This window comes from Pan troglodytes, chromosome 2, assembly GCF_028858775.2.
Source record: "Pan troglodytes isolate AG18354 chromosome 2, NHGRI_mPanTro3-v2.0_pri, whole genome shotgun sequence".
Classification (NCBI taxonomy): domain Eukaryota; kingdom Metazoa; phylum Chordata; class Mammalia; order Primates; family Hominidae; genus Pan; species Pan troglodytes.
Genome location: NC_086015.1, coordinates 16802365 through 16816400, shown reverse-complemented (window position 1 = coordinate 16816400; position 14036 = coordinate 16802365). Strand labels below are relative to the sequence as shown.

The window sequence follows — 14036 nt, the reverse complement described above, 5'->3', positions numbered from 1 at the left end:
TCCAGCTCTTGCCAGTAAGATATAAGTGGAAGTCCTCTGGGGGTTTCTGGGAAAACGTGTGCTTTCCCTATAAAGGGAGGGGACATGGGGCAAGACTGGAAACCTGTCAATATTGAGCCACTAAATGAACTGCTACAAAAATGGAGTGGCTGATTCCTCCAGGATTGCCATGTGAGGAAAAACCACCCCTGATTTCTTTAAACTGCCGTTAGTTAGATTTCATCACTTGAGCTAAAAGCATTCCTAACTGACACAGAACCATGAACTTAAACTGAGCTGGGGCTGAATTCTCTGCCCTGCTTACTAGCTGAGTGACCTCAGGTATGTCTCTTCAACTCTCTGAGCCTCAGTGGTTTTTTTGTTTTTTCGTTTGTTTTTTACCATAAACTAGGACAAATACTAACAGTACCTAGTCCTGGGGACCTGGGTACCTGTGGCTGCAGGGGGGAGCTCCGAGAGGACGGTCTTGAGGCCAATGCCGGCGATGTCTCGCAGCTGCTCCTTGTCTGACCGCATGTTGGTGCACAGGGTGTCCACGATGGTCTCCACCTGGTACTCCTTCACTTTGGCCACCAGAGGACCCAGGCTGAGCAGGGAGTGGGAAGGTGAGTCCAAGGGCACAAGGTTCAGCCTGAGTCAGGCTGCCCCTTTATGTCCCCTCATGCTCCTGGGGCCACAAGTGCTGAGGAAAAGGCCTCAGATCATCAGGGGAGCCCCTGTTTGGCCAGAAAGAGATACTCTCTGGGTATGCCAACATCGTTCCTGGGACCTCCCAAACCTACATTTCTTCTTGTGTTTTACGTCTCAGGAAATGGCCAAATAGTGCTCCAGAACAAGGGTTCTCTGAATCCCCTGGCGGGCTTGTTAAAACAGATGGCTGGGCCCCACCCCCAGAGTTTCAGAGTCAGGAGGGCTATCTAGGTGTGGCCTGACAGTGTGCATTTCTAGCAAGCTCCCAGTTGACGCTGATACTGTAGGTGGTCCAGGGAGCACACTTGGAGAACCTCTGCCTTAGAGGCTTGCTTCTCAAAGTTTGGTGGTGAGTTAGCATTGGCAACGCCACTCGGGAGCTTGTTCAGGATGTGGAATCTCAGGCCTTACCCTACCCTAGATCTACTGAGCCAGGATCTGTAGCGCCACAAGGTCCCCAGGTGATTCCAATGCACAGGAAAGTGTAAAAACAGCGGCACTAGACGCCCTCGTTCTTGGCCTTAGTTGCCATCACCTGGGCCTCTAAAAAATGCCTACCTGGGCACTGCCCTCAGAGAGTCTCAGTGAATTGGTTTCAGATGTGGCCTGGAGGGGGTTGGGGGAGGGCTTTTAAAATTCCCCAGGTGATTCTAACATGCAGTCGAGGCTGACAACCTCTGCCCTACCTGAGTGGTTCTCAGACATTGGTGTGCATCAGAATGCAGATTCCAGGGTGCTATAGTCTCATCCTCTGCCCCAGCTCCCTTCCTGCTCCATCCCCTGAATCTGAATCCCTGGGCAGGGAATACAGGGTTTCAACAAGAGCTTCAGGTGACTGCAATGCACAATGGTTTTCTTTTTTCTTGATTTTTATTGAGATGAGGTCTCGCTCTGTTGCCCAGGCTGGAATACAGTGGCGTGATCATAGCCCATTGCAGCCTCAAACTCCTGGGCTCAAGCGATCCTCCTACACAGATGAGATTACATATTCAAGTCACCATGCTTGGCTAATTTCTTTTTTCAGTGTCTCGCTATGTTGCCCAGGCTGGTCTTGAACTGCTGGCCTCAAGTGATCCTCTTGCCTCAGCCTCCAGAATAGCTAGGACTACAGGCATGTGCACCATGGTTTTCAAACCTTGGTTCTCTCAACTTCCTTCTCCACAGCTCCTCTATCTACGTAATCATGGAGTCCTCCATCCTACCTCTTATAGCACTGGTTCCCACTAGGAGTAATACCACCTTGGCAATTTATGGGGGTCCTTGGTCATCAAAACTATTGAGTTAGTACTTCTGGCCTTTAAGGGGGTGAGGAGCAGGAACAGCAGAAAGACAATAATGTAAAACAAAGCACTGTCCATGCCCCGCAAGAGGTTCTAACATCCCAATGGGCATTTGTATAGGCAAAAGGCCTTTCTATAATTATCTGAGTCTAAAATTTCGTTTTATACATAGACACAAAATACTTTTTACATTGTTTTAATATACCACATTTTAGATTTTCTAAGAATGCAATTTTCAGGTAAATTGAAGGAAAATTCTACTTTGTTTTCTGGGAAACTTTATTGGGAGATGGTCACTCACTTTAGAAAATCCTGGCTGGGTGTGGTGGCTCATGCCTGTAATCCCAGCACTTTGGGAGGCCTAGGCAGGCAGATCACTTGAGGTCAGGAGTTCAAGACCAGCCTGGCCAACATGGTGAAACCCCGACTCTACTAAAAACACAAAAATTAGCCAGGTGTGGTGGTGCATGCCTGTAATGTCAGCTACTGAGGAGGCTGAGACATGGGAATCGCTTGAACCTGGGAGGGGGAGGTCACAGTGAGCTGAGATTGCACCACTGTACTCCAGCCTGAGTGACAAAGTGAGACTCTGTCTCAAAAAAAAAAAAAAAGAAGAAGAAAAAAAAGAAAATCTTGCCACTAAGAGCAATGGCCTCCAATTCTGAAACCTGAGTCCCCAACACCCCCTGTCTGTATCTGTACTCACGATGAGTTCACATGTAGATGCAGGCTTCTCGTGACTTCATCACTTCTACCATCACAGTGCCCAAGCACGCATACATGGAAACACACATTACTATAAACTACATTCCTTCTAGTTTGCCTTTATGGTTATGGTTAGGGCATTATGTGTAGAGGTAGGTTTTATAATGTATGAATTTCATTTCCTAATAGGAAACGGTATTACAAACTATTTGTTATAAAAAGGTATTGGTTCTGCTGGTGTGAAACCCATCCTAAGTCTACTCCATGAACAGAAAGACATTCCCAGCTCATAAACTTGTCCATGTCACCTTCCTACATAAAACCCTTTACTGAATTCTCTCTGCTCTTGGGATCACGTTGCAATTCATTAACATGCCCCAGAAGAATGCCTGGACCCAGCTCACAGACAGTGGTTTGAGAGACAGTGCCCAATTCTCTCACCCTGTTGTCCCTTGATCCCTGGCATTCTATTTAAAATTACCCAGGTGATGCTAACCTGCAGTCAAGCTTGACAACCTCTGCCCTACACTAGTGGTTCTCAGGTGTGGGTGTGAGAATGACCCTACCACACAAGCATCCCCACGTGCTCTGCACATACCCTTGTCTTGTCTTTTTCTACTCGAGATAACTGGCCAACATCTCAGGATCACAGCCTCACAGTGATCTAAGGCTGGGGCTTTTAGGACCTCTCCCAGTCCCATGTGCCCTAAGCCTTTTTTGTTTGTTTGTTTTTGAGATGGAATTTTTGCTCTTGTTGCCCAGGCTGGAGTGCAATGGCGCAATCTTGGCTCACTGCAATCTCTGCCTCCTGGGTTCAAGCGATTCTCCTGCCTCAGCCTCCCAAGTAGCTGGGATTACAGGCACGCACCACCATGCCCGGCAACTTTTTTTTTTTAATTATTATTTAGTAGAGACAGGGTTTCACTATGTTGGTCAGGCTGGTCTCAAACTCCTGACCTCAGGTGATCCACCTGCCTTGGCCTCTCAAAGTGCTGGGATTACAGGCATGAGCCACCGCACCCAGCCTTTAAGCCTTTACCACCTTGATGTGTGTCAGCTTGACCTTCCCAGCATTTACATCTGTCTGAGGGCTTTCTCTGGCTGGAGGTGGCAGGCAGTGGACAACCCCAGAAGCAGCCCTTAACCAATGACTGGGGTGGATTAATACCCCAGCTCCCTTACCCTTTGAGTGGGAAAAGTCCAAGGGGCATGTCCTATACTGTGTCCCAGAGGTCCCCATGGGGTTAAGCTCATCAGGCCCACTGTGGTCACTTGCTTCGTACCATACCCTTGATTGGTCCTCTTCCCTTTCCTGCCTCACTTCCCTACTCCTCTACCATGTTTCCTGGGATCACCTCCCAAATAAACTTAGATTTGAATCCTTGTCTCAGCATCTTCTGGGAAAACTCAGACTAAGGTACCATTCAACGAGAGCTGCTCAGCAGGTCTCCTCTGCGAGACTGTACCCCAAAGGGACAGCGGTCCCCAGGATGCTCCCACACAAGGTAGGGCCCCTTCTCCTGCTCCACCGAGGCTGACACTCACCACTTGACAGCCAGGTTCTGCACCTCACCGTTCTTGTCCTCCAGGAGCCGGAGCAGCATCTTCACCACCTTGCGCTCGCTGTCCTCGTCCAGCTGAATGGAGTCCTTCTGCAACTCCGACATCAGGTCGCTGGTGGCCATGAACCTGCACAGGGAGGGTGGAGGAGATTGCTGAGCAGCTCCTGCGCCCTGGTGGATTTGGGCAGTACCTCAGGGTTCCCCTAGAAGTAGACCTTAATACAAAGATTCGAGGTCAAATGCAGTCCTGTGTCACATAATGATGTTTTGGTAAGTGACAGGCAACATATACAATGGTTGTCCCATAAGATTATAATGGAGCTGGCCGGGCGCAATGGCTCACGCCTGTAATCCCAGCACTTTGGGAGGCCGAGGTGGGCAGATCACGAGGTCAGGAGATCAAGACCATCCTGGCTAACATGGTGAAACTCAGTCTCTACTAAACAAAATACAAAAAATTAGCCAGGTGTGGTGGCGGGCGCCTGTAGTCCCAGCTACTCGGGAGGCTGAAGCAGGAGAATGGCATGAACCCGGGAGGCGGAGCTTGCAGTGAGCCAAGATCATGCCACTGTACTCCAGCCTGGGCGACAGAGCGAGACTCCGTCTCCAAAAAAAAAAAAAAAAAAAGATTATAATGGAGCTGCCCTATACAGGCATGCCATTTTAATCTTTTCTACCTTATTTTTACTGTACCTTTTCTATGTTTAGACACACAAATACCACTCTGTTACAACTGCCTACAGTACTCAATACAGGTTTGTAGCCTAGGAGCAACAGGCCACACCATATAGCCTGGGAGTGTAGTAGGCTCTACCATCTAGGTTGTGTAAGCACACTCTATGAGGTTCACACAAGGACAAAATCGCCTAAGGATGCACTTCTCAGAATGTCTCCCCGTCGTTAATTGCCACATGATGGTGGATTATTTGGGCAGTGGGCATGGTTGGGCTACAAGGAGACCCACATATGTGTGACACCAACTGCCACATAGTGGCAGACTAGGAACGGCTCAGCATGCTGGCTAAATGCATAATGTTTCAGGGTCGGTGGCTCCCGCCTCAGCCATTTATGAGTGTGAACTTGGGCAAGTCATTTCACCTCTCCAAGCCTTAGTTTACCTGTCTGAAAACGGGGATGAGACTAGTACCTGCCTCATGGGGTTTTAAGTGCACATGGTGTGTGCTCAGTAAATGGCACTGCCATTATTATAATGGCACAGGACATCATCCACATCTCACAACAGCTGAGAAAGGGATGCCAGAAGGTTGTTTTGTTTTGTTTTGTTTTTTGAGATGGAGTCTTGCTCTGTTGCCCAGGAGTGCAGTGGCATGATCTCAGCTCACTGCAAGCTCCGTCTCCCGGGTTCACACCATTCTCCTGCCTCAGCCTCCCGAGTAGCTGGGACTACAGGTGCCGGCCACCACGCCCGGCTACTTTTTTGTATTTTTAGTAGAGATGGGGTTTCACTGTGTTAGCCAGGATGGTCTTGATCTCCTGACCTCGTGATCCGCCCACCTCGGCCTCCCAAAATGCTAGGATTACAGGCATGAGCCACCACGCCCAGCCAAGGGATACCAGAAGGTTGAACAGACACCTTGTGTCCAAGTCAGAGCTAGAGGCCTGTCTGCCAAACAGATGGAGGAGGGCGAGCCCTGTCCACTGCCATCTCAGAGAACCGGCTCAGTCCCTGCCCTTAGAGCAGTGGATCTCCAGCTATAGCCAGCATCAGAATCACCAGCAGCGCTTGTTAAATAATACTAGTCCCCATTCCCAGAGTTTCTGAATCAGCAGGTCTGAGTTGGGGCCCAGGAATCCACATTTCTAACAAATTCCTGGATGACACTGAGGGTCAGGGACCACACTTTGAAAACCACTGCCCCACGCCATGCTGATGGGCATATTTTGGAGACCAGCGCCAATAGTTGACTGGCTCACTGACCTAGGGTGGGCACCAGAGGCAAGGGCTACCCACCCGGAAGTGGGGGATTCATGGGGCCTGACACCAAAAGCCTGATGCTATCCCAGGCATTTGAAACTGCAGTGGGAGTCTAAGCTGGAAGCCATGGAAAGTTGAGGCTGGGGCCAACTTTCCAAGTTGAGGAATGGTGCGGGAATTGGGCACCATTCCCGCCAAAATTAAGAGGGTAGGAGCAGAGGTCTGAAACTAGTAGCCCTCAGCTGTGTCCAGCTTGCAAACATGTTTTCAAAAATTTAAATTACTTGTCAACATTTGAACATTGGGAAAGTTGACATAAAAATACTGACTTTGGCCTGGCATGGCGGCTCACGCCTGTAATCCCAGCACTTTAGGAGGCTGAGGCAGGTGGATCACCTGAGGTCAAAAGTTCTAGATCAGCCTGGCCAATATGGTGAAACCCTGTCTCTATTAAAAATACAAAAATTAGCCAAGCGCGGTGGCGGACACCTGTAATCCTAGCTACTGGGAAGGCTGAGGCAGGTGAATCACTTGAACCCGGGAGGCAAAGGTTGCAGTGAGCTGAGATCGTGCCACTGCACTCCAGCCTGGGTAACAGTGCGAGTATCCGTCTCAAAAAAATAAATAAATAAATACTGATTTCCAGGCTGGGCGCAGCAGCTCACGCCTGCAATCCCAGCACTTTGGGAGGCCAAGGTCGCCAGATCACTTAAGGTCAGAAATTAGAGACCAGCCTGGCCAACATGGGGAAACCCCATCTCTACTAAAAATACAAAAATTAGCCAGGTGTGGTGGTGCACACCTGTAGTCCCAGCTACTTGGGAGGCTGAGGCAGGAGAATCACTTGAACCCAGGAGGCAGAGGTTGCAGTGAGCCAAGATCGTGCCACAGCACTCCAGCCTGGGTGACAGAGTGAGACTCAAAAAAAAAAACAAAAACAAAAACAAAACACTGACTTCCAGATTATCTTGAAAACAGAATATTTGAATACAACGGGGCCTACAATCCCTGGTGACAATACCTGATTAGAATCAGGTTGTGGCTGCCCTCTCCCCAGTTCACCTGGTCCCCACTAGGCCCACTTCACCCACTGACTGGCTCCTGCAGGCATGTGAGAGCGGAGTCTCAGGAGAAAACAGGACAGAGCAGCGAGGAGATACTGTGAGGCTGCCTCGGAGAAAGCCTCCAGCTTTTACTGACCCTGCTGGGCCACTCTACCACCCCACGCTGGCCCTGCTTTCCAGCATAGTTGAGCAAATCAACCAAGAGCCCTGACCCCAGCCTCCTGTGGCAAAATCTATCACAGTTGGGATTCTGGCTCTCATCTGTGCAGACTCAGACCTGCTCCTAGATGTCACCGCAGCCCACAGTGCCCTGTTACCAGGGGTGGACTGGTTGATGTCCTATTTATTTTTAACAGGTAGATTAGCCACAAGTTGCTAGGAGAGAGGAGGAGGCTGGGCTGGCAGCATGGGCAGGATGGCAGGACTGACTGTGCCCACCTCTGGGCAAAGGTAAAGTGAAGGAGGAGGTTTGGATTTGAGCCAGGCCAAGGCCTGAGGTGAGCACATGCACCCCTACGTCTGCTCAGCTGAGGGGACATTCTGAGATGGCACCCAGGGTCTCCAAGTTGTGTTTCTGCTGCAGTCCATGGGGGCCCAGCTCAGCCTGGCAACCCAGGCGATGTGCCTCTTTGCCCAAGATAGGCCTTCTATCCCCGCTCTTCTTCTTCATCTGTTGAGCTCCTATTCACCCATCAAGAGCCCAGCTCAAATGTCCCAGCTCAAGGATGACTGACCTCCCTGCCCTACCCCTGCATCCACAGCCCCTAAGCACAATGGTTCCCTGGACAAGATCCTTTCAGAGCACTCTGCACCCCTCCTTTATAGTACTTCTCACACTGCAATACAAGTCTGGCCACCAGAGCATCTTCTCCATTGGACTGTACACTCACTGAGGGCAGAGGCTCATCAGGTTTATCTCTGGGACTCCAGGCTCAACAAAGAACAGGTCTGCAGAGGGCTTTGTCGGGGAGGGTGAGAGCAGGAGGAGAGGTAGTGAGAGAGCTAGCCCTTAACAGAACTTACAGCCAAATAGTCCGAATTCAGAAACCAACTCTTCTGAAGTATGCCTCAGCATTTCAGACACCCCTGGTTCCTGCAGACACTAGCTCTCAGAGAAAGCAAGCCATGTTTTATACGTGTATGTGTGTAGGGATGGGAGAGGGAAGGAAAAGTATATAATTTGGTGGATAAGAGCTTGAGCACCAAAGTTTGGCTTTAAGTGAGTATACTGGTCTTGCCGTTTATCAACTAGGTGACATTGGGCAACTACCTCCTTTTCTCTGGGCCTCAGATTTTCTATATATAAAATGGGAACTTTTCTTTGCCCTACCTCATAGTATCCTTGGGAGGTTTCAATAGGACAATCTAGCTCTTAGCATGAGGTAGTAAGAAAACTAGGCTCAGGGAGGCTGCACAAACTGCCTACGGTAACAGCAAACTGGGCGGAAAACCAGCCCACCACACAGGTCTCCTGGCTTTTCAACCAATTCTACTGTGTTTTCAAGAAATGACTTGGTAATTCCTGCAAGACCCGCAAGGTACTCGTTTTGACTGCTGGAGCCTCCGTGGTAATGGGGCACCTCCTGCCCATAAAGCCAGGGCCCAGGAAGAACAGGAAACAAAGATCTCCTCCACCCCACCTGGGACCCCCATTTGCAGTCGCTGCCCCGCTCCAGGAACCAGAGGACACAGTCTCAGTTTCATTACAGAGAAACCCTAGAGGCAACTCAGCTGAAACCCTTGGCCACACGGGCGCCTGGACAGCTGGTCTGCAGGACCCAGCACCCTGGTATTCGGACTTTAAAAATAGACACCATTCTCACATGCTTGGGGTGGTTTTAAGTGTTCTCCAGGCCACTGGCAGAGACAGGCTGAAAGGGCTTCTCAGGCTGTAGCTGGCAGGGCCAACTCCCTCTCCCAGAGACTGGACCAGAGGCCTGAGAGACACTAGCGCAAATCCCCTAGGCCACTAGCCAGCTCTGTGACCTTGGGCAAGTCACTGCACTCCTCCAAGCCTCCGGAAAACAGGAAGAACAATCACTACCACCCATGGGTGGACTGAGATTACACGTGGGGTGCACAGTAGGGAGCCTGGGACCCAGCGAACATTCACTAAGCACCTACCGTGTACTCAGCACAGGTGTTGGGGCACTAAGAGGAAGTGCATAGTCCCGGTGGCCCAGGAGCTCAGGGTCTCCCAGGGCTGAAAAGTGATCTAGCAGAAACATGAGGGGAGGCATGATGGGAGCTGAAAGGAGGTACCTAATCCTGCCTGGGGTCAAGAGTTATAGGAGCTGTCAGATGAAGGGAGGAGGTCAAGGGAGAGCAAAGAATCCCCCTAGTGAAGGTCTAGAGAGGGGACAGGGCGTGGCAGGTTTTGGATGTGCACAGAATCATAACAGTGTCCGTTTATTAAGCACCAACCTAGTGCCTGCCATGAACCTGAGCATTTCACATGTACTATCTTATTTCATCCTTACCCCAATCCTCAGAGATGGGTTCTGTTATCCTCATTTTATAGAAACAGAAGCACAGGGAGACTCATGGGGGTTAAGTTACTTGTCCATGGTCACACGGCCAGTGAGTGACGGCAGCTGGGATCTGAAGCCAAGACCTTGGATCCCAGGCTCTATTAATGTGGGGGGGGGGCTCTTGAGGGGTACTGAGGAATGGGCTGCAGGAGAAGAGTAGGAGTCAGACCACCAGAGCAGGTCTCAGTCTCCTCACCTGTCAGGGGGCTGGAATCAGAGGACCTCACTAAGATCTTGGCCTCTGTATTAGACTGGCCTGGATTCGGACTAAGTCTCCCACTTCCTGGCTTTGTGACTGAACCTACGCCCTTCATGCCTCTGAGACTCAGTTTCCCTATCTGTAAAATGGGGACAAAGTGAAAAAATGTTCATTGAGTCTCCAAGGTCTTCTTTCAGCTGGAGGGGCCAGAACTGGCCATGAGACCACGGGCCAATCCCTTTTCCTCCCTGGGCCTCAGTTTCCCCAGGGAATGCAGGTGGAAACTCATTGGACCAGATGTTTCCACCGTTCTTTTCAGCTCTATTCCTGTGGTTCTGTGATGCTGTGAGAGGGCGAAAGAAGAAAAAAGGGAGTGGGGAAGGAGAGTGGCACACAAAACCTAGAAGGTCCCACCCCAACCATCACCTACCTGTGACTGGAAAGCCAGACTCAGCCCAGCCCCCTCCTTTAGGCTGGGTCTGAACAATCGCAGGAGGGGAGGGAGACGGGGAGGGAGGGGTCCGGGTGATGTTGAGAAGGAGGCATCACTGAGGGTGCCAGTGAGAAAGTCAGCTGGGGGTTGCGGTCCCGGGAAGGGTCCGGGTTCAATGCGGAGAAGAGGCAGGTGCTGGGGTCCCCAGGGAGAGGCGTAGGGCTTCACTGTGGGCTCGCTGAAGGTGGTGGGGGCGGGGGGGAGGGGGCGCTGGTGCATCAGTTGCGGGGGAAGAAGGGGGCCGGACACACACGAGGCAGGAGAGGCCGAGGCAGGGTGCAGAGGGGTGGAGCTGGGGCTCTGATCGGGGGTGAGAGGTAGGGCTGAAGCCTGCACGGTGGGAGACGAAGCAGGGACTGGAGTCGCGGAGGGGCAGGACGGCCACTAGGGGAGAACGCCCGGAGCTTCAGTGGGGACCACGAGGCAGGAGTGGGTCTGTGGGGAGGGGGGCAGCTTAATCCAGGGAGAAGAGAGAAGAGGCAGGGGGCTGCATGGTCATGGGGGATGGGCCGGCGCTTCGAGGGGGGAAGAAGGCCCCCGGCTTCAGAGCGGGAAGGAGAGAAGGGGGCCGGCGGCGGGGTGCACCTGAAGTCCTTGTCGCTGGACGTCATCTTCTCCAGGAGGCTGGAGATGTGGAAGGCGGCGGTGCTCATGGTGGCTGCGCGCCGCGGAGCCGGCCGGCGGGAGGGAATATGGCGGCGCGGGCGCCCCCTCCCTCGCCAGCTGCGCGGGCTGCGCTCACCAGACAGAAATAGCAGCTCCCGCCCCGCCCCGTGCTCACGCCTTGGCCATGGCGGCCGCGGGAGGCGGGCGGGCCTGGGCCTGGCTTGGTGGTCTTGGCCCCGGCCCCAGCCCTTGCCCTGCTGACAGCGCAGCGCCGGATTGCACACACCCCCAGAGACGGGGAGCTCACTACCCGGCCACCACCTCCTTGTTATTCCCGTAGGTGCCAGCTCTGTCTTGCGGCATGGACATAATATCATAGAGTCTCAGGTTCGAATCCCAGTTCTGCCTCTTCTGCTGTGTAGCCTTGGCCAAGTTACTTTACCTCCGCTTTCTCATCTGTAGGCATTCAAGAAACAGGAGCTATCAACCAAAGCTGGTCAGGCCAACCAAAAGACCCCTCACCCAATCCCCTCACCCACGATGCTTGCCCGCCCCTGAGCCAGACAGGATCTGGGGAATGAACTGAGTCACACAAGGCCCCCTGCCTCGCATCCCCAACCCTCAGGACGGCAGGGTCAGTTTCTTCATTTTTTTAGCAATGCAACTGAGGCCGAGAAGCAAAGGGATTTGCTGAGGGTCACACAGCCAATGAATCTGGGATGGAGTCAGGATTGACTGCAGATCCCTTAATATCCTGCGCAGCAATCCTTCCATAAACAGCCAGGAGGCTGCTGGATGGGAAAGGGAGTAGTGTGTGCTTCAGAGCCAGACAAGCCTGGCTTCAAATCTCTGCTAGGCTCCTTCCTGGCTGTGTGACCTTGGGATAATGAAACAACCTCTCTGGGCTATGTTTTTCTCACTCATAAGATAAGGATAAAAGAAATCTTTATTCACTTGGGAGGCCGAGGCGGGCGGATCACGAGGTCAGGAGATCAAGACCATCCTGGCTAACACAGTGAAACCCTGTCTCTACTAAAAATACAAAAAATTAGCCGGGTGTGGTGGCAGGCGCCTGTAGTCCCAGCTACTCGGGAGGCCGAGGCAGGAGAATGGCGTGAACCCGGGAGGAGGAGCTTGCAGTGAGCGGAGATCGCGCCACTGCACTCCAGCCTGGGCGACAGAGCGAGACTCCGTCTCAAAAAAAAAAAAAAATCTTTATTAAATTGACACCCCCCTTGAACACCTGTTATTATGAGGTACGTAGGTTCTAGACCAAAGCTAACAGAACACTGCAATGTTGAAAATGTTCTACATCTTCAGTATTGTATCTAATATGATAGCCACTAGCCACATGTGGCTATTGAGCACTTGAAATGGAATTAGTGTGACTGGGGAACCAAATTCTTAATTATATTGATTTTTCATTAACTTAACTTTAAATAGCCCACTATGGGTAGTGGCTATCATAACGGACAGTGCAGATCTATACAATAAGGATGTAACGCAGCAGGGTGTTAGACACAAACGGCCCCTGCCCCCTGGGGACTTTACATTTTAGTGTAGGAAATTAGCAAGAAGGAAGAAGTGATTAGATAAGGAAAATAAGAGCTCTTCAGAAAATAAAATAGAGTTCCTGGAGCGTGGAGGGGCAACTTCAGCAAAGGTCAGGGAGGGCACTTTTGAGGAGGAGACATTTGGGCTAAGACCTCAACAGATGAAGCAGCTGGGCAAAGTTTTGAGGGAAGAGCTTCCCAGGCAGAGGGAGCAGCAGGTGCAAAGATCCCGAGGTGGTGGCCGGGTGCGGTGGCTCACACCTGTAATCCCAGCACTTCGGGAGGCCGAGGCAGGAGGATCACGAGGTCAGGAAATCGAGACCATCCTGGCTAACACGATGAAACCCCGTCTCTACTAAAAATACATAAAAATTAGCCGGGCGTGGTGGCGGGCGCCTGTAGTCCCAGCTACTCAGGAGGCTGAGGCAGGAGAATGGCGTGAACCCGGGAGGCGGAGTTCGCAGTGAGACGAGATCGCGCCACTGCACTCCAGCCTGGCGACAGAGCAAGATTCTGTCTCAAAAAAAAAAAAAAAAAAAAAAAAAAAAGGTCTCAAGGTGGAAACCAGCCTGATGTGTTTAAGAAAATGCTGTGGCTGGGCCGGGCACGGTGGCTCACGCCTGTAATCCCAGCACTTTGGGAGGCTGAGGCGGGTGGATCACAAGGTCAGGAAATCGAGACCATCTGGCTAACAAGGTGAAACCCCGTCTCTACTAAAAATACAAAAATTAGCCGGGCGTGGTGCCGGGCGCCTGTAGTCCCAGCTACTCGGGAGGCTGAGGCAGGAGAATGGCGTGAACCCGGGAGGCGGAGCTTGCAGTGAGCCAAGATGGCGCCACTGCACTCCAGCCTGGGAAACAGAGCGAGACTCCATCTCAAAAAAAAAGGAAAGAAAGAAAGAAAAGAAAAGGCTGTGGCTGGCTGGGCGCAGTGGCTCATGCCTGTAATCCCAGCATTTTGGGAGGTTGAGGTGGGTGGATCACATAAGCGCAGGAGTTAAAGACCAGCCTGGGCAACATGGTGAAACCCTGTCTCTACAAAAAATGCAAAAATCAGCCGGGTGTGATGGCACACGCCTGTAGTCCCAGCTACTTGGGGGGCTGAGGTGGAAGAATCTCTTGAACCTGGGAGGCAGAGGTGAGCCTGGGAGGCAGAGGTTGCAGTAAGCTGTGATCGCACCACTGCACTCCAGCCTGGGTGACAAAGTAGACCCTGTTTCAAAAATAAGGAGGGGAGGAAGGGAGGGAGGGAGAGAGGGAGGGCGGGCTATGGCTGGAATGGAATGAGATCAGTCTTCCACTGAGGAAATGAGGACAGAGAGGTGGACAGGGGCCAGATTACTTGAAACCTTTCAGGCCAAGGCAAGGAGTTCGTATTTTATATGGGAACACTAATTTTATGTGGGAACACTAACGCC

The 14036-nt window shown here is 51.7% G+C and overlaps 1 protein-coding gene across 4 annotated transcripts in view; it reads right to left on the bottom strand.

The window, feature by feature from the left end:
* Nucleotides 1-11397, bottom strand: part of CAND2 (cullin associated and neddylation dissociated 2 (putative)) — a 35819-nt gene extending 24422 nt beyond the window's left edge. The window contains exons 1-3 of one of the 4 annotated variants that reach the window (XM_001156033.6): nt 11046-11397; nt 4221-4364; nt 432-586 (exon numbers count right to left, since the gene is read on the bottom strand). In XM_001156033.6, coding sequence (XP_001156033.2) covers nt 432-586; nt 4221-4364; nt 11046-11113 — 367 coding nt within the window. In that variant the 5' untranslated portion in view covers nt 11114-11397. Of the gene's footprint in view, nt 1-431; nt 587-1376; nt 1467-4220; nt 4365-10397; nt 10656-11045 lie in introns of those variants that run through there. The other 3 variants (XM_054681508.2, XM_009444926.5, XM_054681510.2) reach the window with 3 other exon arrangements.
* Between the last annotated feature and the right edge of the window lie 2639 nt (nt 11398-14036).